This window comes from Trachinotus anak, unplaced genomic scaffold (assembly GCF_046630095.1).
Source record: "Trachinotus anak isolate AG129_WGS33_773 ecotype Australia unplaced genomic scaffold, CSIRO_AGI_Tana_v1 ptg000003l, whole genome shotgun sequence".
NCBI lineage: Eukaryota > Metazoa > Chordata > Actinopteri > Carangiformes > Carangidae > Trachinotus > Trachinotus anak.
Window position 1 is genome coordinate 2,875,227 of NW_027273854.1, and position 24,108 is coordinate 2,899,334.

General features: G+C 45.7%; 2 protein-coding genes and 1 long non-coding RNA gene across 7 annotated transcripts in view; 2 read left to right on the top strand and 1 right to left on the bottom strand.

Annotated features, from left to right (window-relative positions):
• LOC139611353 (caskin-2-like) overlaps positions 1-7,935 on the top strand; it is a 57,396-nt gene extending 49,461 nt beyond the window's left edge. For 4 of the 5 annotated variants that reach the window (XM_071465964.1, XM_071465995.1, XM_071466004.1 and 1 more), the window contains 8 exons: positions 66-129; positions 551-648; positions 857-967; positions 1,419-1,520; positions 1,606-1,744; positions 1,834-3,522; positions 3,824-4,148; positions 4,692-7,935. In XM_071465964.1, coding sequence (XP_071322065.1) covers positions 66-129; positions 551-648; positions 857-967; positions 1,419-1,520; positions 1,606-1,744; positions 1,834-3,522; positions 3,824-4,148; positions 4,692-4,788 — 2,625 coding nt within the window. In that variant the 3' untranslated portion in view covers positions 4,789-7,935. The remainder of the gene's footprint in view (positions 1-65; positions 130-550; positions 649-856; positions 968-1,418; positions 1,521-1,605; positions 1,745-1,833; positions 3,523-3,823; positions 4,149-4,691) is intronic. The other variant, XM_071465974.1, reaches the window with a different exon arrangement.
• A 223-nt stretch (positions 7,936-8,158) lies between these two features.
• Positions 8,159-9,446, bottom strand: LOC139611376 (uncharacterized). Its single transcript, XR_011686302.1, has 2 exons — positions 9,308-9,446; positions 8,159-8,658 (listed from the first exon to the last, which is right to left on the bottom strand). It is a non-coding gene; the product is annotated as an uncharacterized lncRNA (long non-coding RNA).
• A 24-nt stretch (positions 9,447-9,470) lies between these two features.
• On the top strand, positions 9,471-23,785 carry mvp (major vault protein). Its single transcript, XM_071466018.1, has 17 exons — positions 9,471-9,708; positions 11,899-12,077; positions 14,625-14,820; positions 15,214-15,337; positions 15,603-15,734; positions 15,916-16,010; positions 16,211-16,447; positions 16,781-16,906; positions 18,647-18,865; positions 18,946-19,181; positions 19,275-19,472; positions 19,916-20,060; positions 20,199-20,410; positions 21,052-21,168; positions 21,737-21,863; positions 22,268-22,456; positions 22,641-23,785. The coding sequence occupies exons 2-17, from the start codon at positions 11,914-11,916 to the stop codon at positions 22,770-22,772; spliced, it is 2,649 nt and encodes an 882-aa protein (XP_071322119.1). The 5' UTR covers positions 9,471-9,708; positions 11,899-11,913; the 3' UTR covers positions 22,773-23,785.
• The last annotated feature ends 323 nt before the right edge of the window (positions 23,786-24,108 follow it).

Sequence of the window (24,108 nt, forward strand, 5' to 3'; positions counted from 1 at the left end):
CACCTTTCTGTTCTGGCTCTTGAAGCTCAGTGACTCAGTTTGTTGGTGTCTGTGTTTGTGTGCAGCCGGCCCCCCCTGCTGCTGATTCTGGACCCTCAGACCTCAGCAAACACCCTGATCATCCTGCAGGTATGTTTGTCTGTATATTAGACTCCCAAACATTTACAGAAAGAATTGTTTTATTATAATCTTGACCTCTTCTGTCACATTCAACCATAAAATCTGAAGTTTTCCTGTTAAATCTCTAAATAACAGTAAAGCGACCACTTACTGACCACTCAAAACAAGCCACATTCACCCATTCACACACTGATGGAGGAGCTGGAAATCGAACCACAACCTTCTTATTAGTGGACAAACCTGCTCCACCCACTCTCAGCCGCCCCTATTTAAAATTGATATTAAAGAAAAGTGAATTTTCCCACCTTAACATCTGGAGAAACTGAAGCTCTCCTGCTGGTGAAAGGGCAGAAGTCAGAGGAGAATATCTAAACTTAAAGTGTGTGTAAGGTCAGTACACCTGCTGAGCTCTGGTGTGATGTCACTGCAGGTGGGACTCCTCGGAGGCAGACGGTGACAGTGCAGAGACCTGCAGAGCAAAGTTTCTCTCAGCAGTTTGTCCGTCCTCAGCAGCTGCTGGAGGGGAAGGTAAAGATCACACACACAGTCCTTGGCTTTATCGACACATTAACACTGACTGTGGTTGTGACACTTCCCTCTGGTGGGAAATATCTTCACCGACCACAGGAAAGGTTGATTGAAAGGTTCCTTGTTTCCTGTTGTGTCTTAGTTTTAATGAAAAGCTCATGTTGAACCACAGTGATGTCAGTGTGTTTGTGCTCTGCACATGTTCCAGGATGCAGAGGCCATCTATCAGTGGCTGAGTGAGTTCCAGCTGGAGCAGTACACCGGAAACTTCATCAGTGCTGGTTATGATGTACCCACCATCAGCAGGATGACCCCTGAGGTGAGCAAACACCCGCTGACAGTTTTTATAATGAATAATGAACACAGCAGCATTAAAGTACGTTCCAGTCAGTGGAGCTGGTTGTTTATTTATAGGGTTGATGTTGATCCCGTTGAGACTCGTCGGCTTGGCAATACTGAAATCATCTCAAAGAATAGATGAAGAAAGCTTCATAGACTGTTAAATTTGTTTGCAGACTCATCGGTAACACAACAGAGGTGTAAAGTTGTAAATTTTTTCCTGGTACGCTGATGTGGCTTAAACGTTAACCTGTATAATTTGATGTAGTTGCAAGTAATACCCCTGAATCACCCAGGCCCCTTGTTGGTCATAAAGTTACTTGTTTTTAGGATTTTATGGTTAATTTGTGTCACAGTTCATAGAAAGAGTTGCAGTCTCAGTAGTTGTGTGTGGAGGTAACTTGCTGACTGACTGACTGACTGACTGACAGGATCTGACCGCCATTGGAGTGACCAAACCAGGCCACCGCAAGAAGATTTCCATTGAGATCAGTAACCTGAACATCCCTGAGTGGCTGCCTGAATACATTCCAGTAAGACTGCAGGCTGTTCACTGAATACACTGATTTACCAACACTGTGACACCAGCTGATGTTAGTGACGTGTTCTTTCTCACAGTCTGACCTGGTTGAGTGGCTCAGCGCCATCGGCCTCCCGCAGTACCACAAAAAACTGTCTGAGAACGGCTACGACTCCATCAGCATCGTCAAAGACCTGACGTGGGAAGATCTGCAGGAGATCGGCATCACCAAGCTCGGTGAGGACGCGTTGTATGTTCACATCCTGGCACGAGCCCAGTGTGACTGTGGTTCTAACTGTGGTGTGATGGTTGAATTTTCCCTCCAGGCCACCAGAAGAAGCTGATGTTGGCGGTGAAGAAGCTGTGTGACATCCAGAGGGCGATCCTTCAGGCCGAATCAGGCCAAGGCACTCTGCGGCGCAAAGGCCCCGGAGCCCTCCACCTGGTCACCATCGAGCCGCCAGACTCTGCAGGTGAAAGCTCTTCTCCTCACACCCCGAAGATGCTGACCTTCCAGGACAGCGAGCTGAGTGCTGAGCTGCAGACGGCCATGTCCAGCCACTACGGAGGTTGCGAGGAAGGTTTGGCCCTCAAGAACGCTGTGGGAATGTCCCAGAGCCAGGAGAGCATTGACACCCGGTCCAGAGGCTCCGGCCGCTCCCAGGAGCCTCCTACAGCTTCCATCACACCCCACAGCTGGTCCCAAGAGAGCCTGGACGGCAGCCCCGCCAAGGAGAGGAACCTTCCTGAGGGCTGGGACCAAAGGCCTCTGCAGCAGCAGCCGCTGCCCAAGCAAGTTCCTCTGGGCACGGCCACTGTGTTCAAGTACCCGGCCATCCCAGCCAAGCCCAAACTGTCTGGATCTGGTGGCCCCTCCCCTCATGGTTCCCCAGCACTGAAGGGTTTCAGCTACCTGCATTCTCACTGTGGCTCCACAGACCTGAGCTCATCTCCCAGGCCTGAGGACCACACCATGACCCTGACAACGCCCAAGAGGCGCACCCAGAGTATGACCCGCTACGCTCTGTCGGACGGAGAGCCTGATGAGGATGACGAGGAACCCGCACTTCCTTCTGGAAATGTGCCGTCCTACGCCACTTTGACCCGCAAGCCGGGCCGCAGCCAGCTGGCTCGGTTACAGTCGAGTCCAGAAAAGAACGGCAATGTGGGACGCAGTCAGTCGTTTGCGGTGCGTGCCCGAAAAAAGGGTCCTCCTCCTCCTCCGCCAAAGAGACTGAGTTCAGTGAGCAGCACCACCAGCGGGGAGCTGAGCGACAGCAGCGCTACGTCGTCTGCAGTCTTGGTGGTTACTGACAGTCCAGGGAGCGTGAGGAGCATCACCGCCTCTCTGGAAGGAAACGCAGATGAGAGGAACTCTAAACCAGACCTCGTTCACCAGTTGCCACCTCCCCCCTCCCTCATCTGTGCAGAGCAGGAGCCCAGAGAGGCTGCAGGGGTGAGGAGGAGGGTGCAGAGCGAGTGTATTCCCACCCAGACCACCACCGAGCCAGACCGAGGGGTGAAGTCTGACTCGGAGGAGGAGGAATCAAAAGGTCGCGGGCTGGAGGGCTCCTCATCCCCTCAGAACAGCTCCAGCGAGTGCATCCCCTTCGCAGAGGAGGGCAACCTGACCATCAAACAGAGGCCCAAAGCTCCAGGGCCTCCAAGAGCCGAGGCTGTGCTGGAGCCTCCAGAGAAACCAGAAGCCAAGAACCTGGAGGTGCCCGAATTTAATCTGAAGGAGTCGGACACAGTGAAGCGCCGACACAAACCCAAAGACAAGGAGCAGGGAGGAGGCTCCCCCAGCAGAGAGGGAGCGGAGGCGTCCGGGTCAGAGTCCGGCAGCAGCAGGCCTCCGTCCCAGAGTCAAGAGGAGGTCAGTCTGAGGATCAGTGAGTCTGGTCTGGAGAGGCCTGCTAGTCCAGCTACAGGGTCCCCCATCAAACCTCCGCTCTCCCCGAAACCTCCTGCTGTTGCCCCAAAACCTGTCCGCCACAGTCTACTGGCTGCACAAGGTAAAATACACACACACATTACCAATATACAGAGTAAATGTCATTGTGTTGCCTCCCTGTATCTGTAGGTCATCAGATTTCAGAAACATCCATGTAAACCTCTAAACTTTGGTCTTGCCTTGGACCTGATTTCAGACTTGTTGGTCATTGACCTGGGACCTGTTGGTCTTGTCTTGGAACCTAACTTGGGACTTTGCTCTTGACTTTTGCAGCTTTACTTTGGATTTGTTGGTCTTGACTTTGGGTTTAACTCGGGACTTCATGGTCTTGACTCAGGCTGTTATCTCTGTCTCCTGAGCAGCTGGACCCTCCTCTCCAACTGTGACCGTCAGTGTGGTTCAAAGTGTGGCCTTTGCTTCTCCATCCTCTCCGGTCCATGGGCCCTCAGCTTCAGTTCCAGCTCCAGCTCCAGTTCCAGCTCTGGCCCCTGCCTCAAACTCGGCCCCTCAGAGTCCCTCTCTGGCGGCAGCGAGGCATCAGGTGTCTTTGGTGGGTCCAGGTCCAGTCCCTGAGGCGTCCAGTGGAACTGAGGTGGTTCAGCAGAGACTGGACCAGACTAGCACGTCTCTGGAAGCAGCTCTGAAGGCAGTTGAGAGAAAACTGAACCTGGAGGACAACTCAGACAGGTAAGACCACCAGGTGCAGGTGTGGTGTATCTCTCTCTGAGTTTAGGGTCTGTTCATGAAAACCGGTCTTTGTTCTGCAGTTGTTTGGTATTTCGTCGTCATTGTTGACCTATGGTTTGGGGCCTAAAGATGCTGATGTCTGTCCCTCCGACACTTTAGTCAGACAGCAATTATGACAAAATTTCACACAAATGTTTAATATTTTATATGATTCTGGATAAACAGGGATGAAACCTGAATCTAGTCTCAGTGACAGAGGCGTATAAACCTCGAGGATGTGATTCTAGTTTATCACAATTTTCATTTTGGACAGTTAATGATCTTCCCTGTGGCTCTCAGATGTCAAGAACAATTAGTCAGATCTACATTAAATATGCTTTGAATATTCATGGTCCCTAGAGAATAACTCCTAATAAATCCTGGTGACCCACAGATCTTTAGTTTAGCACCACCTTCAGGCCAAACCCCCCCTTATGTATTTGATATGCATATTTTTGCTCTGTTTGTAAAGTACGTTTATTGTGTCTTATCTTTTTACACCAGCAGAGTAAACACAGTGAAGTCTGCAGGGACCATCCTGGACGACATCGGCAACATGTTTGATGACCTGGCCGACCAGCTGGACGCAATGTTGGACTGAAGACTGAAGACTCGTGAATCCCCCAAAATACACAGAACATCCAGCTTCAACCTCAGGAAGTGAAACACAGAAGGAGAAAAAGGGGGAAGGAGGGATGATGGAGAGATTCCCCCACCAGTGTTTTACCCCACGATACTGAACTCCACGGTTACAGTGGAGAATCAAATACTTGTTTGTCAGTGTGAACACCAGCACTTGATCTCCACTGTGCTTCCTCAACAAGACCCACAAACTGCGTCTTAGACTCACACTTCGAACTGAAAATAGCTGTTTCTGGTTGTTGTGTGGACGGACCTTCTTCCAGTCAGTGCGGCACAAACCTTTTTAACCCTCATGTCGTTGTGTCGCATCAAACATGAACCAAACAAAGAGACAAATGCTGGACCAGCAGGACATTATCAGCCCACTGTTGGGAGAAACTCCAGAGCAGATTATTATGATGATTATTGTTAAACACTAATATTGTAACATGAAGTTTTATCTTTGTGACATTATAGAGAGCTGAAGACCTGACGTCACTTCCTGTTTCAGTAGGATATTCTGAGATAAATGAGGATTTAATACAGAACTTTTTGTAGAAGTTAAAACCCTCAGGTTTTAAAGCAGCTATAAACAGCTGCTTGTTTGCTGAAGGTTTGTCAAAGTTGGATGGTTATTTTGTTCACAAACCTACAGGTCCTGTGATTTTACTCTAGTGCAGCAACATGTCATACGTCACTGTAACAGCATTCAGACCAAAATCAGCAGCGCTTTAATAAAATGCGAGCAGCTGCAGTGTTGCAGTTCTCTGCCCTGCAGCTTGTTACCTGAGGCAGCAGTGATGATGCTGTGGGAACATTAAATGGTCCATGGATGCAGCTGCAGACATGTGAAACATCTGTTTATGAGTCTGTGTTGTCGACGGTGCTGTTGACTGGTGAGATTGTGTTTAATTGGTGCATAGAGTCGTCAGATTAGGTCAACGCAAGCAGCATCACCTGAAATGAAAACCAGGCCGGACGGGCACAAACCACCACTGTGAACAAACAAAAAATCCTGTTGGTAAAACTGAGATTTTAAAAAACATTTAGCATTTACCTGATCTAAGCTTACAGAGCGAAACAGTGAACGAGGCTGAATTTTTATTCATTTTTTAATCATTTAATCTTTTTTTTTTTTACACGTGGAACAGAACTTGGACAGTCGGGTTTCACTTCAGCTCTCTACTCACCATGTCTGGCCATTTCAAATTTTACATTTGTAATATTTAAAAAAAAAATCTATTTTATACCAAGTGATATTAACCATGTGTAGTTAGTTCCACTCAGCTCAGTGCCAGTTTGTTTGTGTTCTTAAAAACTGAACTTTTCTACAAATATGTGTGTGTTTATGAAGCTACACAAACCTGTACAAGTGCTCATCGATGCTGTTGATACAAAGGGAAGAGAAGCATGTTCAGCTCATTTCACATATGGAGTCAGTCTTTGTGTGTACAGAGGAAGACGGCATGTGACATGTCGGTAATATACAAACTATTTTTTGATATTCATTTTAGCCAAATTAGTATTTAAATTAGAGTTATCTAAATGTGTATATTGTACACTAGAGGTATATACAGGAGCAGATATTCAACCAAAGGTCTTTGTACAGATTCTCCTCAGATATTTTCACAAACATTTCCTTTAAAGAAAACACAGACTCCTGAGCTGTTTTCCTCCTTGTTGTTGGCAGATGTTTATGAAATGTTGTTTTTGTGTCCAGCCTGCAGTGTATGGATCAAGTTTTCCATATTTAGCATGACATAGCTCTGTTTGAACATGTTTCTCTTGTGAAAAAGATTGTTAACTCTGGTGTGTGTGGTTTCGTCCTGTGATCACGTGGCCCCTGTGTGAATGAGATGCTCTGTGTTGGATTTCCTTTATCTCAGAGTCTCAGGAAAGTCCCCCCAGACCTGAAGGCAGCAGCTCCTCCATGTTGTCCTGATCACAGTGTGGAAGATTTAAAAAGCCGTATTAAAAAGAAATCAAACACAGGAAAAAATGGATAGAATACATGTTAAGAACAATATTTCTTTATTAGTATTGACTGTGGCGTCATTAAATGAAAAACAGTTGGTAAAAGGATTTTTTGATTTTAAAGCACCTTTAAAACCAGGATTACAAAGTGTTTTATGGCAATAAAAAATGTCAACAAAAGAAAAAAAAAAGAAGCATCTCTAAGCTCTCAAAGGTCTGATTTGGGGCAAAGACAAGAAACAGACAAAAATACCATAGCTGCAAAAACTTTAAACATCCGGGCACTGTTCTCCTTAAGACCAGAAATGTAGGCTATATTCTTGTTAGCTACAAGAAATTTTTATTTTAAATATAAATTTTAACCTTGTTTAAATTAGAGAACAGCTTTTTTTTGTTGGTGCTGCCCCCCAGCTATTTTTATTATTTAAATGCCAGCTTTTATAAGAGAACTTACTGTGTATAAAATATTCAGACATCGTCAGCGTAGCAAGAGACACAGACCAAACTTATGTGTAATGCTCTCAAAGGGGAAAACCCAGGGGACCCAAGATTGATCCCTGAGGAACTCTACAGGTCAAAGAAACACAATGTGACACTTTGTTGACAATGACCAGATAAACAGAGAGAACGAGTGATCAGATAAATAGAAGGAAAACAATTCAAGTGCAATTTTACATTGTTTCATAGGGTTAACTTGGTTTCTTTTTAAGTAGGCATTTTAAACATTTCATACACAGTGGCTGTTGGTCAAGGACTGGTAGCAGCTTCAGGTAAACTGCAGTCTGCACTGACACACCTGTGAGGATGAGTGTGTTAGTTTTACAGCCTCCACATTCCACAAATGTTTTGTTTTCATACCAAAACATAAAAAATATAAAACATTTCTTACTTTGTCTTCACATCAAGGGGAAAAACCTCTGAAACAGAATGAAACTAAAACTCGGAAATCCGTTAAAATATTAATAACGAAAACAAAACCTGACCAGTCCTGTAGTAAATACGTATTCAGTCAGACTGCAACATGATGGAAGAGAGAGTGTGTGTGTGTGTGTGTGTGTGTGCGTGCACGCGAGCTGTGTGTTATTTTGATATCTCCTGTTGTTTGTTCTCTTGGCTGTATCGTTTGTTTAACCATTAAATATCTATAATGTTCCTCTGCTCGTGTGTTTTTGCAATAACTCTTCACTGAAAAGAAAAGCTCTGAATACACAAGACTCGAATGCACGACTCAGAGACGCTGATAAAAAGTTCAAACAACGCAGACAAAGGCAGGTGAGAGTGAGGGCGAGAGGTGAAGTCAGTGTGGTGGCAAGAAAAAAGTCCAAAAACAAGCAGGAGGTCAAAAACCAAAAACCGGCAGCTACAAAAGGGACCAATCTGTAAAATAACTGCTTTTACTTTTAATCATTTTTCTTCTTTTACTGTCTTTTCAGCTGCATCTCTCTTTGACAGACAGATTATAACACGTTGCTGGTTTCCTGAAGGGTCAGCAACACAAATTCTTGGATGAATTCAGATTCTTGAAGTGAGATAGAAACTAGAAAAAAAAACTCATTTTACCCCAGAACAAGATCTTCATCATGATTCATTGTCTCCATGTTGAGGTAAATCTCGAATCCTCATAACTGACAAGTTTCAAATCTGGAAGAAAAAGGTTCTTTTACATCAATAAAAATACCAACACTACGTCAGTGTACAAATACTGCATTACAAGTGGCAGTAAACTGTCTCCTGGGACTGATCTCTGATTCTGTCTGACCTCATCAGATCATTGATCCTGAGTCATCGATGCTTCAGCAGAATATACAGTTCGATAATTTAGTCCACTAGTTCCCAACCTACGGGTCGCGTCCCTCCAGTGGGTCACCAGGTCAATCTGAGGGGTCGTCAGATGAATCATGGGAGAGGAAAGAAGGAAAAACAAAAGCTTTGATCTGTTTTCAGTCTTTGGACTTTTCTCTAAGTTTTGCTTCTTTATTGAATATATTAAAAAGACAAATAAATCTGATTGACAAGAGCTGTGACACTGTTTACACAAAGAAGTTGGTAAACTTAATAAAGTAATTGTATTTAATATTTTACCTCTCTGTGGTTTACATAGTTATTTAAATGAAACCATGGGAGAAGATCAGAGGTGGAACTGCTTAAGATTTTATACAGGGGGCCAAAAAGCCAAAACATTGGGAGCCACTAGTAATAATCTTTAGATGTATATTGTATTTAATAAGATGATCATATAATTTGTAATTGGAGATGAACAGTTAATCGAAAATTATAGAAATCACAATATGAAGAGCTTCATTTTTTAATTTTTTTAGAGTAACCATGTCACAACAAACCATAAGTGAGGCGCTGCTGCGCTGCAGAGACGCCCCCACCTGCTGATCATGTTCAAGACCTTTTTCTGAGAAAATCTAATGCAAAAATGACCTTTTCAGTCAAATCGTGCCTCACAAACTCAGTCAAGCATAAGCATCTCAGATCAGTCGCACGCGCGTGGTACCTGCTGAATGCACAGAACTCACCTGCACTAACACGGAGAACCAGCAGGTGTCGCCCTTACGTCATCAACACCTCAGAGCCCCGCAGCCTAAAAGGTGTTCCCTGACGTCAGTGCAACCTGATGTGCTGGTCCTGGGAGACCCTCTGCCTCCACGCACTGTGCTCTGCTTGCAGACCGGCAGACCTGATCCACGCCGCCGGATTAGGACGAAGCTGTTGACGCAGCTCTGCACCAGTCAGAGTCGGTAAACCACGTGACTGCTGCCCACTCTTTTCCGGGACAGCGGCCACGCCCACAATTACCGAGCAGCTGTCTCTATGTTTGTCCTGGTTTGAGCAGTGTAACCAGGGTCTGAAAGTCAGTCCGGATCCGATCCGAGCTGCCTGCCTCCGTCCCACCGCCGCTGAGCCTCACAGAGACGAGGTAAGAGCCTTGCAACTGACTTTGCAGAACTCCGCCCTGAAATCTCCTGTTTTTAAACTTGTTTACTTATTGTTGAAGATTAATGGTTGATAAAATACATCTAAAGATGTTTTTAGAATTAATGGGACTCAAACTTCAGATCGGCACACACCTGATACACCGAGTAGCACTTTATCTAACAATATCTCAACTTTTACAACTGCTTGTCTTCTGATGTCTGACGTTCTTACAGCAGTTTATGCTGGCGTCAGACTTTGAAGAGAAGCGATTTAAGAGGGTGTGGTTCAGACTAACCTTAAACCAGCGTTACTTGGTGTTTATTAATGCACACCGTAGTCAACACTGCTACCTACTGATTCCTAAAATACCGTGATAAATATTCTACCAGGTGTGCACAGGCCATAACAGTGAAATGACATTAAATTTAGAGGATTTATAATGGGAGTTTGGTATAGTTTATCTCCAGGAAGTTGGCTCCTGTAACCAAGTAACCGAGTGACCTGTCTGAGCCAGTGTTATGCCAGCTGTACAGGCCTGACAAACAGAGCAGAGTGTGTGTGTTGTGGTTCTGACACGACTGAAGCAGGCTGATGTGAACCTAACCCAAACCTGCAGGAAAAACCAGCCTGATGCTGCTGATGGTTGATTTAAAAAGTGGAACAGAGCCGATGAACTGTACCTGACAACAACAGGAGGGTATTTCCTATTTGGTGAATCTGCCTCATTCCACTTCTGCATTGTGTGTTTGTTTTGTGAGAGGGCCGCATTCTCACAACCTCATATTTCCATTATGACTCATACTTGTTAAACATTGCCAGATCCTCAACTTCAAACTCAAAGCTGTAACACAACTGACTTCCCCAAAGTCTCAGAACTTTAACCCAATAACCTGCTTTTAATTAAAATCACAGATAAGTTGTGACTTTTTATCAACCGTGTTCTTGTCTCAGATTTTTGAATCTCATTTCACTGTCACTGTACTTTTTGTTTAAATGTATTTTTGGCTTTATCCTTCACTTTAAAGAAAACACATCGATCAAAAGAGTTTTAGTGCTGTTCGTTTATGATGATTTTCATTGCTTCCTGTGTGTCAGGTCTCTGCTGTTATTTGAATTAATGAGCTAAGTTTGGCAGGTTTTGCAACAGAACACATTAAATCTTCGTCCAATCTGACCATACACATCGTTTTTTTTTTTATACGACCCATAGGAGGAGCTGCTCGCTTCAGTTCCCTGCAGCTCAAGCAAATGTCGTGTTCTTCTCCGACCAAAACCCAAAGATGTTGAGTTTCCTGTGATAGAAAACACAGTGAAGCAGCAGAACATGTGGGACATCGGCCAAACTGACCCCAGAGGTTTTTTTTTGATTCATCACTTCACAGACCTCTGGTTTCTCGCCCCCCTCGGCTCAGACGACTCCCTCTGCAGTCGCATTATAGTCTAACTGAACTGGGTCCTGATCCCTCAGCTGACAGGAGCTTATCTGACAGAGGTCAATTCATCACGCTGTAGACTTTGTCCTGAGTGTGTGTCTTTGTGTCGAAGGTGTGTCTGTGTGCATACCTGAGGCTCGGCTTCTGGCATTTGTCTTGTCAAAGGCTCATTCACTTCACATCGAGTTCCCAACGTCCAGAAAAGTCACTTTTCTCCTCGAGCACGTTGAGTTGAGCTGGATTCAGCAAAAAGATGAATCTTAGAGTAAACTCAGTGGAGAAATGAGCATCACTGAACCCAAATAGAATAAAAATACAATCTTAACAAAGATGTAGTTTAATTTAAAATCTGTATTGGAATGAATTTGGTTCATCCTGGACTCGGGTGATATCCAAAATGAATGGATAGGGGATTGATCATAAAATTATATTATTATGTAATTATGTTATGTTGTTCTATTTTATGTCAGTTTTTTTTTTTAATGCAATGAACAGTAAAGAAATTAAATGAGGGTCGGACTCAGTATCATTGTGCAAAAAAAAAAAAAAATTGATATGATGAAAAATATTGCGTATGCCAGGAAGCCACGTGAACAACATCATCTCTGTGACACCAGGTAAATCCATGTGTCACAGAGATGATGTTTGTATTTATTCCACATTTTCTTGATGCAGTTGTCTGTTTTTTTCCTTCCTGCTAATTTTCCGACATATACAAGGTTTCATGGCGTCGCTGACGGAGCTTCTCCTCTCTGCAGGGTTTAGTTTGGACCATGTCGAAGAAGGGAGGGAACCGTGGGCCTGAGTTTGAGGGGCTGGTGGAGGCGTCCATCATCCGCATCCCACCTCATCATTACATCCATGTCCTGGACCAGAACACCAACATCGCCCGGGTGGAGATCGGGCCGCTCACCTACATCCGCCAGGACAATGAGAGGTCAGTGAGAGTCCAGCTTGAGGCTGGGCCTGTTGGATTTCACGTTTCAGGTGCAACTGACGCTGCCTCTAAACAGCAGGTCAGAGTTTTACTTGGCAGTCGACGCGGCAGCAGGACAAGACAGAAATAAATCAATATTATGAAAAATATCACATATGGTAAGAAACATTGTGATATTTGAAATTATCGGCTCAAATCTTGCAGGATTTCTTCTGACATTTAGTTTGTTGCAAGAACTCGAGAGAGACCTCAACTTCAAACCACTTCCCCTCAGCTCTCGGCTGTGGCTGCTCAGTTAACCAACGCTGCTGCGCTGCCTGTATGTTTTCTCATCGACAGGCTCCCACACCCTAGAACACTGACTCTGTCTCCACCTGTTCACACTCACAAAGTCACTGTGTGTTGGATCCTGTCTGTTACAGATCCACAGAAACAGCTGGATGGAGCTGGACACAGTGACTGTAGTACGACTGACATGCAAAGTAACAGCATAGCTCAGTAACCAAATGAAACCTAAAGATAACAAAGGAGACGGTTGTAGCTCAGACAAACGCCTGGAAACAGGCTGAGAAAACGCAGCTAAATGCATCGATCTTAGATAAAGCTTCAGTGTGTTTGCTCTTTTCAATCACTCTGATGTTACAGGTGTGTTGCAGACTCCAGGTGCAGCCAGCAGGACTTTAGACCTTCAGTCCTGTGATGAGTCACATGATTAAAATGTGCAGACTGAGCTGAACCTGTTCATTCTTCTGTTTGTCTGACAGAAACATTCGTTCTTCACTGATAGAAAATCACTGATCATCTTTTGTCTCATTGTTTTTGTGTCACAGTGAGTAATGCGGCCTGGATCAGTGTGTCACCACACACACACACACACACACACACACACACATACACACACACACACACACACACACACAGTGCTGCTGTAGATGCAGTGATTTACTCAAACAGCTCACACACACACACTCAGAAAACTGACTGACGAAGGGGGTTATAGAAAACACACTGTAAGCAAATCCCTTGACTGAGGATTGATTTTATTATTGATTAGTCCGGTACATGGACTGTTTTCACTGATCGTTTCTCTGCCTCCTAAATGGAAAAGAGGCGTCGTGTCATTTAAACGCATCATCACGTGACGTACGTTCACACTTTTCTCACAGATGTCACTGATGTAAGAACGACTCACACGACCTGAGGATATTTTTTAACTGTGGACGCTCATGTGATAATTCAATTTATGTCATTTCGTCAGGATATTCTGCTGCTTTCCTTCCCTTTCTTTGACGTATGATCATTTATTATTCATTTGCGAAAAGTAAAACCATTAGTTTCCAAGAATGATTTCATTCATAATAATGAGCTCTCCATATTCTGAAGGAAAGGATTCAGTTTTACAGTTTTACACAGAGTTTGGACAAACTCCACATGTAGTTGATTTTAGAGAGAAAGAAATAAGAAGTGCATCTGAAGAAAGGCTCATTTTTGAAGGCAGTTTGCTGCAGGGCTTGGATTTACTAAGTGGTAAATTGGTAAATGGACTATGGAGCTTATTAACCACTCAAAGCACTTTACACTCACCTATCACACACTCATACAGCACTTTTCCCTGCACATAAACACCTACAGCGCTTCTCTACCATACACACACATTCACACACTAATGACACATCAGGGGCAATTTGGGTTCAGTATCTTCCCTAAGGACACTTCGAAATGTGGACTGAAGGAGCCAGAAATCAAATCTCCGACCTTCTGATCAGTGGAAGACCCACTCTACCTCTTGAGCCACAGCCACTGAAAACCTTTGAAAATAAACTAAATATGGAGTTTTGCTTAAAGCCTGGGGAAAACACAAGCTCTTGGATCAAATGTTTGGTGTCTTGAGCTACAACAAACCCAGACGGGCAGAAGAACTTCTTAGAACTAAATGTCATGGAAGAAAAACATCATAATAAAGTTAACACCAGTTGCCCTAAAATATGGAGCAATCTGCTATTTACTGGAAGGAGCACGTTCACATCCTGCTGCCATTGCTCTGTAGCTTTAGCTACAGTGTAAAGAATGGTATCATCTGCATAAATGTCGATCCTGCACTCAGTCAGCTGTAAGGGAGGAGTTCGTTTACTGTCTAACAGTGGCCCAACCACGTGTTAACTGTGGCTTCAACTGTGTGGACTGAGTGTGGACCGGAGGTTGAGGAAGGAAACACTGATTCTGTCTTAGCGGATAAGTTTCAAACTGTTTTGATGTGTCAAATCTCAGCTTTTTATTATTTGATTTTTCCGTCTTTCAGGTGTGATGAAAACTCTTTAAGTCAAGAAGAAGCACAGCAGTGACTTTTGTTCAGTCTGCTGAATATTTTTGATTCATTGTTTAGTTTATAAAATGTCAGATAATTTTGAAACTTTCCACATAAGAGGTTGATGTCGTGTCTGAGTTTGCGAGATAAAAAACCAAAGCTGTTAAATGATTTAAAAACACAACAAATCAATATGTAATCAATATGTGTGTGATGTCAAATTCTCCCATTTCCTGTCCCAGGGTGCTGTTTTCACCTGTTCGTATGATCATGGTGCCGCCCCGTCACTACTGCGTGGTCCTCAACCCCGTGTCCCGTGATGATAACGGTCAGGTCCTCTTCGACCAATCGGGTCAAGCCAAGCTCCGCCATGCCGACCTGGAGATCCGCCTGACCCAGGACCCGTTCCCCCTGTACCCCGGGGAGGAGATCCAGCAGGTGTGTATGAAAGCCGGCTGCAGACTATTAGAAAATCATCACATATGAACAATGTGTTTCAGCATATATGTGTTAAATATAAAGTGTATAAACATAAACTGCACATTTCATGATCAGAATCAGCACAAGAAAATTTCCACATTAGAAACAAAGTAAGATTTTAATCCATTTAGCAGATAAAACCAATTCATGTTTCAAAGGGGAAAGACTCAAGTTTTCCTTTTTAAGTTTATATTTATGAGGATGTAATTGTGGATAAACTGAAACATGTTGCGTTAGAAATAAAAAGTAACATTGTCACAGTTACACGTGACGACGCCCTGAGCGTCAGGAGCCGCCGACCTCCTCCTGCATCTCTGCAGACGTATGTGACGTTCAGTGTTTGTCCCCCAGGACGTGAGCCCGCTGCAGATCGTGTTCCCCGACACGGCTCTGCGTCTGCAGGCTCTGCTGGACTTCGAGGAGGAGGGAGGAGACAAGAGAGTGGCCGGAGACGAGTGGCTGTTTGAAGGACCAGGTACGTCCCTCACCACTCAGTCCACACCTGTCAGACCTGGACTCAAGTCTGAATATGAAGGAGCTGAGCTGTGTTCACTGTAACCGCGGCGGTCAGTGTTTTCAGTAAGAAACTGCTGGAAGGTTCGATTTGTCCGGTTGTCACTGGAATCTGTGGCTGACAGACTTTCAGTTTTCTATCTGCATCAGCTCAGAGTGAGCTGCAGGTGTGTTGTGTGGAGGTGATGTGTGTTTCAGACGTGTGTGTCAATGTGTTTGGCTCGCAGGGACCTACATCCCGAGGAAGGAGGTGGCGGTGCTGGAGACCATCAAGGCCACAGTGATCAGAGAGAACCAGGCCATCAGGCTGAGAGCTCGCAAGGAGGGAGTGGACAGAGGAGGAGTCCGCAGGGTCACAGGTGACGCACACACGCACGCACGCATGCACAACACATCAGTGGTGATGTTTATGAAGAGCGAACTGCAGATGACAAACAGCCTGAAAATCCCAAATGTCACGTTACAGAAAGGTTCAGTCGATCTCCCGCTGAGGGACGTTCACGGCTTTTATTTTGTAATAATGTGTGTGTGTTGTTTCAGGTGAGGAGTGGCTGGTCAGTAAGGTGGGAGCGTACCTCCCAGGTGCCCATGAAGAGGTCATTGACATCGTGAATGCTTTCATCCTGACTGACAAGGTGACTGTGCTCAAACTGTAGATCAGGTCTCTGGATTTAAAGCTCCAGATTTAACTTCTCCTGTGTTTTATCTGAAGTGTTGATCTCCATCAGAAGATTTGTGGTTTTAAGAACCAAAAACCATCTCAGTGTAGTTTTACATCTCCTCTATTTGTGCTCCGATTTTGTTCTGTTCCTCTAAATGTTTTGTGTCTCATCAGAAAGCGCTTCACGTTCGCGCTCTGCGGCCTTTCAAAGACGCCGGCGGTCGGGACCGTCGCACTGGGGAGGAGTGGCTGGTCACCATGGCTGACAGGGAGGCTCACATCCCCTCAGTGGCGGAGGAGGTGGTGGGGGTTGTGAACGTGACCACTCTGAGCAGCAGGCAGTACTGTGTGGTCCTGGACCCGGTCGGACCCGACGGGAAGCCTCAGCTGGGCCAGAAGAGGGTTGTGAAGGTGAGGAGAATTTGATTTTTCAGTTTTATTTTCTTCCAGCTGTGGATCCATGGACACGATTTCTGTTATCATCATTTAGTTTAAGGATTCAGACCAGAGCTCTAAACTAAGGCTACTTTAAACACAATAAATCTAATTCATCCTGCTTTAAATTAGGTTTCTGACCATTCACTGCTCTTATAAACAGACTTAAATCACACGATCACACTGATTTGTTCTGGGCAGGTTTTTATCCAGACTTCACTCATATTTAGTTTTAAATATTCTCACACTGCTCTACTTCTCGACCTGGCAGCTTCCTCACTGTTTGGATTTCCTCTTTGTCTCTGTCAGGGCGAGCGCTCGTTTTTCCTGCAGCCTGGGGAGCACCTTGAACACGGCATCCAGGACGTGTACGTGCTGTCGGAGGAGGAGGGTCTGGTGCTGAGAGCCGTGGAGGCGTTCAACGACACCGAGGAGGTGAGGAGAAACATCTGTACTGCAGACTTGGTTGGTTTGTTTTGAACACCTGTGGGTTTCCATGGTAACAACAGGTAGTTTAACACTACAGCAAACAGTGGTCAGATATCCAGTGTCAGGGTCAGTGGATCACAATCAGAGCCCCCGTCTGAACGAAACAATCACTGACGGCACTGACAAATACATCCTTCACAATAAAAGATACAATAAAATCATCTTTACAGCTTTTCAAACCCCTTCAAATTAGATTCTAATGAAAACCAACTCCATTAATGTGAGATCAAAGAAATCTGAAATAAAAAGAAAATTTTTAAAAACAATTCAAATAACAGTTCTTCAGGTTGAGGAGCCTCAGTCATGTGATTGATGAGGAGGTGAAGGATCGTCGTTCGACTTCAGTGTCAAAGGTCTCATCTCTCTGTGAGGAGTTATTGGAGGAGAAAGGAATGAAGCGAGGGAGGAGCTGGCATAACTTTGTGCCTCTGTTTGTAAAGCTGCTGTTGTGTAACCGGTTAAAAACTTTACACAGAGGTGTGTCGGGATCTTTAGTCAAAGGTGTGTCTCTGTTTGAAAGTCTCCTGCAGCTCGGACTACGCCCTGCATCACTGATTGGTGTGGTTGGGTGTAGTCAGAGCTGAGCTTTGTTACAGCTGGAGGTTATCGCAGGGGTTTCTGGGAAAAGGGGAGTGGGTCCTTCTGAGAGGAACCTCCAGCATCAGGAGGGTTGGGTGAGGTCAGAGGTGGTGACGTTATTATGCAGCACAGGTGGATGTTTGTCCCGGAAGGTCAGAGGTTAGAGTTTGTGTTTTTAATATTTGTGAGAAACCAGAATTCAAACTAAAATTCAGAGATTCAGCTGTGAAGGAGAAGCTGCAGGTTAAAAGCTGAGCTCAGCTGTGCTTGTAAGATGTTTTTCATGTTGCTTTCAGTCGAGGCTTTTTGCAGAAAAGGGTCACATGACAGGAGGGTTGACGACTCAGTCGTGACTGATGAGACCCAGTCAGGAAGTGATGTGCGTGTCTGTGTCATCGTTTCCTCAGTCTCTGCTCGTCCAGACTAAAACACCATCAGTGTCAAACTAAATAAAACTGCAGAGTCGTGTGGACGGCAGGAGCAGACGTAGCCTGAAAGAGACACAAAACAAAACTAAACCATCTGACGATGTCGTTTGGTGTCTTTAACTGAACCATGTGTCTTTCAAACAAGAAACATTAACAGTCACTTCATACAAAGACTCACCCAGGGGCCCCCTGACCTGTCGGGCCCCTCAGCCTGTGTCCAGCAGGCCCACTGGGTGACTCATCAATGGAGTGTGGAAGCTGCAGGTTAGACAGACGTCAGAGGAGACTGAGGCCGTTCAGCAGAGAAGTGGAGGAGGTGATTCTGTCCTTCTCTGTGTCATCGTCCCTTCCTAACCTGGCTAACCCACCATACCCCTGCTCTCTTCTTCCTCCTCTTCTTCTTCTCTCCCTTCGTTCCTGTGTATCTAATCCCGCCATCCTCGTCCTCTTCTGACACCACGATCGCTCATTATCACTCCATCCTCTCTTTACATTCACCTCCTCTTTTTCAAATGTTTTATTTGGCTGTCAGTGCCTCTCTCCAATCCCCTCTCCTCCTCTTCCTCCTCCTCCCCCTCCTCCTCCTCCCCCTCCTCCTCCGCCTCCATCGCTCCAATGCATCGCTACATTAACCCTTCTCTCCGTCCTCCTCCCCTCTCTCCCCCGCTCCCTCTGCCAGCGCGAGGAGGAAGAGGGGGCCGAGGAGGAGGAGCTGATGCAGGAGAGGGCCAAGCGCTCTCGGAGGAGCGGCATCCTCCGTCGGCCCGGAGACCGCTGGATGCTGCGGGGCCCCATTGAGTACGTCCCCCCAGCTACTGTGGAGGTGGTGCTGAGACGACAGGCCATCCCGCTGGACGAGAACGAGGGAATCTACGTCCGGGATATCAAAACCGGAAAGGTACCTGTTACCTGTCGATAGGTGTGTGGTAACGCTGCTCTCTGTGAGGGTGCTAACACCCCCCTGCCCCTCCCCCTCAGGTGCGTGCAGTGATCGGTCACACCTACATGCTGACTCAGGATGAGGAGCTGTGGCAGAAGGAGCTCCCTCCTAACGTGGAGGCCCTGCTGGCCTCTCCTCTGGACCCGCTGGCCAACCGCTCGGACCGGACCAGGACCGGAGACAGCCAGCCCAGGGACAGGACCCGGGTCGTCTCCTACAGGGTCCCCCACAATGCCGCAGTCCAGGTGTACGACTACAGGGAGAAGAAAGCCAGGTGAGACTTGGGTTTCCAGTCGTGGCTGAGGGATGTGGGGGTTAAATGAACCAGCTGACGTGGTGGTTGGTGGTGACGTGGTCTTGTCCTCAGGGTGGTGTTTGGTCCAGAGATGGTGATGCTGGGACCTGACGAGCAGTTCACCGTGCTGTCGCTGTCCGGAGACAAACCAAAGAGGGCCAACGTCATCAAGGCCGTCTGCCTCCTGCTGGGACCCGACTTCTTCACTGACATCATCACCATCGAGACGGCGGACCACGCCCGTCTGCAGCTGCAGCTGTCATACAACTGGTAACCAATCACAGTGCAGGACGGCGGTTAAAGGTTAACAACCACCTGACTGAAACATCAGAGCTGGTCACACAAGCTGAATTTCCTGCAGAGTTTTCACAGTAAAAGACGAGTTAATGACACTGAACTGTTAAAGTTTCACTATAAAACATCTGCACAAACACTGATCAGTTAACAGCAGAGGGACGTCACAAAAAACAAGTAGAAACTGCTGTTTAAAAAAAAAATAGACAAATCTTACAAAGGATAACAATCACACAACTTTTCTCCTTCTTCTCTGCCATTTTTTTCTTCTGTGTGTTTTTCAGCACGTACTAGTCCCACAGTTTTGTACAGTGTGTTTCTGTACATTAGTTTCCAGTTAAATTTCCAACCAACAGACAGATGAACGCAGACCCGTCTCTGCTGCCTGGTGTCTGACCTGAGCTCCTCTCTCTCCTCAGGCACTTTGATATAAAGTCTCCAGCAGACGCTGCTGATGCAGCCGCTCTGTTTTCAGTCCCAGACTTTGTGGGAGACGCCTGTAAAGCCATCGCCTCCCGGGTCAGAGGAGCCGTCGCCTCTGTGCAGTTCGATGATTTCCACAAGGTTTGTATTTCACTGTCTCCTCACTGAATTTAGAACAAACATCTGAAGTGTGCAACATTCACACTCATCTACACGAAATCAATGAAATCAATGAAACTGGTTGTGAATCTTTTCTTGCACTTTTTTTTTAATGTGCAGAACTCGAACCGGATCATCTGCTCAGCCGTGTTCGGCTTCGACGAGAAGCTGGCGGTTCGTCCCAGTCTTCGCTTCAGCCAGAACAACCTGGCGATCAGCAGCGTGGACATCCAGTCTGTGGAGCCTGTGGACCAGAGGACACGAGACGCTCTGCAGAAGAGCGTCCAGCTCGCCATCGAGATCACCACCAACTCCCAGGAGGCCGCTGCACGGTCCGAAACACACACCCACACACACCCACACACACACACACACACACACCCACACACACACCCACACACACTCACACCCACACACACACACACACACACACTCACACTCACACACACACACACACACACACACACACACACACACACACACACACACACACACACACACACACACACACCCACACACAAACACACACCCACACACACACACACCCACACACACACACACACCCACACACCCACACACCCACACACACACACACACACACACACCAGAGCCTACTGCACAGGGGTTAATTTCTACAGAAATTTCTGCAGAAGCTTGAACTGGCTCTGCAGAATGGACATGTGTGTTCATCAAATGGTTCATGCAGTATTATATTAAGTTTGAGTTTGTGCATCTATTAAGGTTTTTTTTTAAATTAAACCATATGGAATAAAAGCGATTCCTGAATTTTCTCCTTTAAAGCTCCATCCAGTCTAAAGGTAGATGTCCATGTGTTTGTGATTATAAAGCAGGTCCAGGTTCTATATTAATACAGTGAAAGTATCAAAGCCTCAGTCCACAGAGAAAACAGTCAGCCAATCAGAAGAGCTTGTGACTGATGAGAGGATGTTTCGTGACTTCTCTGTGCGTGCAGGCACGAGGCGGAGCGTCTGGAGCAGGAGGCCCGGGGGAAGCTGGAGAGGCAGAGGATCACGGACCAGGCCGAGGCTGAGAGAGCCAGGAAGGAGCTGCTGGAGCTGGAGGCTCTCAGGTGACTCCCTGTTGGAATTGGTTCTTCTGGTGAAGCAGCAGCAGGTGTTAAAGGACAGGACCAGGTTCTGGTTTAAAACAACGCTCACATGTAGATAGAAATAAATAATTCCGGACTTTATAAACTTAGAGAAACTTTTACCTACAACAGTAAAGATGAAGACATTGTTTGTCCATGTAAAGGGTTGGTTGGTGTGTGTGTGCGTGTGTGTGCGCGTGTGTGTGTGTGTGTTACAGTGTCAGTGATGGAGGACAACATGCATGTTGATCGTTGTATAAAGACAGATTTGAGATTCTCTTCAGCTTCAGCAGTGCAGTTCAGACAGATTCATGATACACAACAGCAGCACAATGAGATGTTGCCATAGTTACCTGCAACAAACCGGAGAAGCTTGTGTCTTCATCACATGACGCGTCTGCTTTCTGACAAACAAACAGGCCTGAAAACATAGAAACACAAACTCCAGCTGCAGACTGGAGTCCAGTGTGTTGGCACAGGGACAGAGTGGTTGTGTTGATACTGAACACAGACGACATTAACACCAGAAAACAACGTTTCATTGTGTCAGTGCTGCGGTGGAGAGCACGGGAGCTGCGAAGGCCGAGGCTCAGTCTCGGGCGGAGGCGGCTCGTATCCAGGGAGAGGCGGCTGTGAACGAGGCCAAACTGAAGGCGGAGGCTCAGAGGATCGAGGCGGTACGTTCTGACACCCTGTGTCTTCTCTCACTCACTGACAGTAGAGAACTGCTAGAAACGCATCATTGTGCCAGATGTTCGTAAAAACTACAGTTAACAGGTTGTTTTCTTTTAAACCTCAAGCTGCAGAAAATTCTCCTTCCTCCTCAACTGGACTCAAACTCGCTCCTCTTTCCTGTTTTTTTTAATAAATGTTATTTACTTTATCTGTTTCCTCAGTTTAAAGGTTAAATATTTCCAAAATAATCTGAGATCTAAGGTTCACTTACTGGCTTTCATAGCTTTCAGCAGGTTCTCATGGTTTTAGTTCAGTCTGTAGAGAGAGTTCAAGTTCAACCAACACGACACATCTCATGTCCTGTTCATCCAAAAATGTGTGTGTGTGTGTGTGTGTGTGTGTGCAGGAGTCGGAGCTGCAGCGGCTGGCGAAGGCTCGGGAGCAGGAGCTCAGCTATAAGAAGGAGATGGACCGTCTGGAGGTGGAGAGGCAGGAGCGTCTGGCTCAGATCGAGAGCCAGCGCTTCAGTCAGCTGGTGGAGAGTCTGGGCAGCGACACGCTGAAGGAGATAGCCAGAGCCGGGCCGGAGCTGCAGGTACTGTACCTGTACACAGACGGGTCTGCTCTCAGCTTTCATGCTAACCTCTAAACTTAAATGACAAAATCTGAGGTTGGAGCATCATGCTAATTAGTTCACGACATAAAAGTCTTTCAGTGATTGTTGTGAATTGGTTCTGATTGACTCCTAAATTTAACGCGTCATCCGACTCGTCCTCCAGGTGAAGATGCTGCAGGCTCTGGGGCTGAAGTCCACCCTCATCACAGACGGGTCGTCGCCCATCAACCTCTTCACCACAGCCAACGGCCTGCTGGGGGCGCTGCCGGGGCAGGGCCAGGGCCAGGGCCAGTGATGTGGAGAGGCAGAAGAAGAGGATGAGAGGAAGAGAGGAAGATTTCTAAAAGTAAACCTCAGCAGATGCTTATTACACTGTCGTCTGACACAGACACTGGTCCCAGGACCAGTGTTTCTCTAACTTCTGCAGAAGTAAAGATGCACATCATGGGCTTGTTATTGGGCCCCGAGACTTTCCTGCTGCATCAGTGTAGAGATTTAAAGACTCACTTTGAGTCATCACCATGTGGCTCTTTAATGAAACCGGGCAGGGCATCTTTCAAATCAACTATTCTCAAGCCGTGATTCGAACTGACAAGTCTGAAGCTTCCCCCAGATTTTAGGAAAAACTAAACAGCTTTGGAAAAGAATTGTACATCGAGATTAAACACAGATCACTGTGATGATGACGCCTTACACTTCCACTGACCAACTGACAAACTCAAACAAACTGAAAAAAGGATCAACCCTGATCCTTCTGTTTTCTGTGTTTAATAAACTGTACATGTTCCTGCTGACCTCTGATGGTTGAAGGGAAGACTTTAAAGAGAACTCACCTGTAATTAAACCTACATCACTTTAGCTGTAATTACAGGTGAAACAGGTTTAAACCTTCGACCACAGGAGCTCAGTGGAACAGTGTTCATCAGCTTGGTCGTGCATTTCTCTGTCAGGATGACCTTTGTTTAATTCGTTCTGCTCTCCAGGGGGAATAAGATTCAGAGGTTTACTTTTGGACAGGTGACGTGTGTCAGTGGAAGAATCTGTCCTGTAAAAATTGTGCCTACAAATAAACTCAACGGTTTATTTAGTTGTGTAACCTGACAACCGAAGAATTCTGTATCTGCTTTGCACGTCCACTAGAGATAGAAATGCTGAAATGCTGTCAATGATGATGTTTACATGTTAAACATTTCTGTTTCTGTGGTAATACGATAAAGGTCGATAGTCTACCTTCCTCTGCCTTAAACAGTGCTGTTGTTTCTACGTAAAAAACTGTGTGAAGCCATTAAAGTGCTGCTGCCGACCAGGTCTTTGTCTCTGCTGTGGTTTATGAACATTCACTTACACATTGTTAAACATGATGCTATATTTGATTTACTATACTATATTATTTACGACTAACTATACAAAAATTGCATGACTTACTGTACCTACTATGACATTTATCATGGCTTAAAATTAATAACATTTTTATGATTTACTATAGTCATGACTTACCATGCAATGATATTTTTTATCACTTACTATGATATATTTCATCATTTACTATACTGACATTTTTTATGACTCACTATATTATGACTTACTTTCCTATGATATTTTTATGATATACAATTCTATGACATTCTACT

What these genes read in the sequence shown, in the direction of transcription:
- mvp (XM_071466018.1), top strand. Translation starts at nt 11,914, where the DNA reads ATGTCGAAGAAGGGAGGGAACCGTGGGCCTGAGTTTGAGGGGCTGGTG. An exon ending in AGGAGTCCGCAGGGTCACAG is followed by an intron (nt 15,735 to 15,915) that starts GTGACGCACACA and finishes GTGTTGTTTCAG; the next exon opens with GTGAGGAGTGGCTGGTCAGT. An exon ending in CTGCAGCTGTCATACAACTG is followed by an intron (nt 19,473 to 19,915) that starts GTAACCAATCAC and finishes CTCTCTCCTCAG; the next exon opens with GCACTTTGATATAAAGTCTC.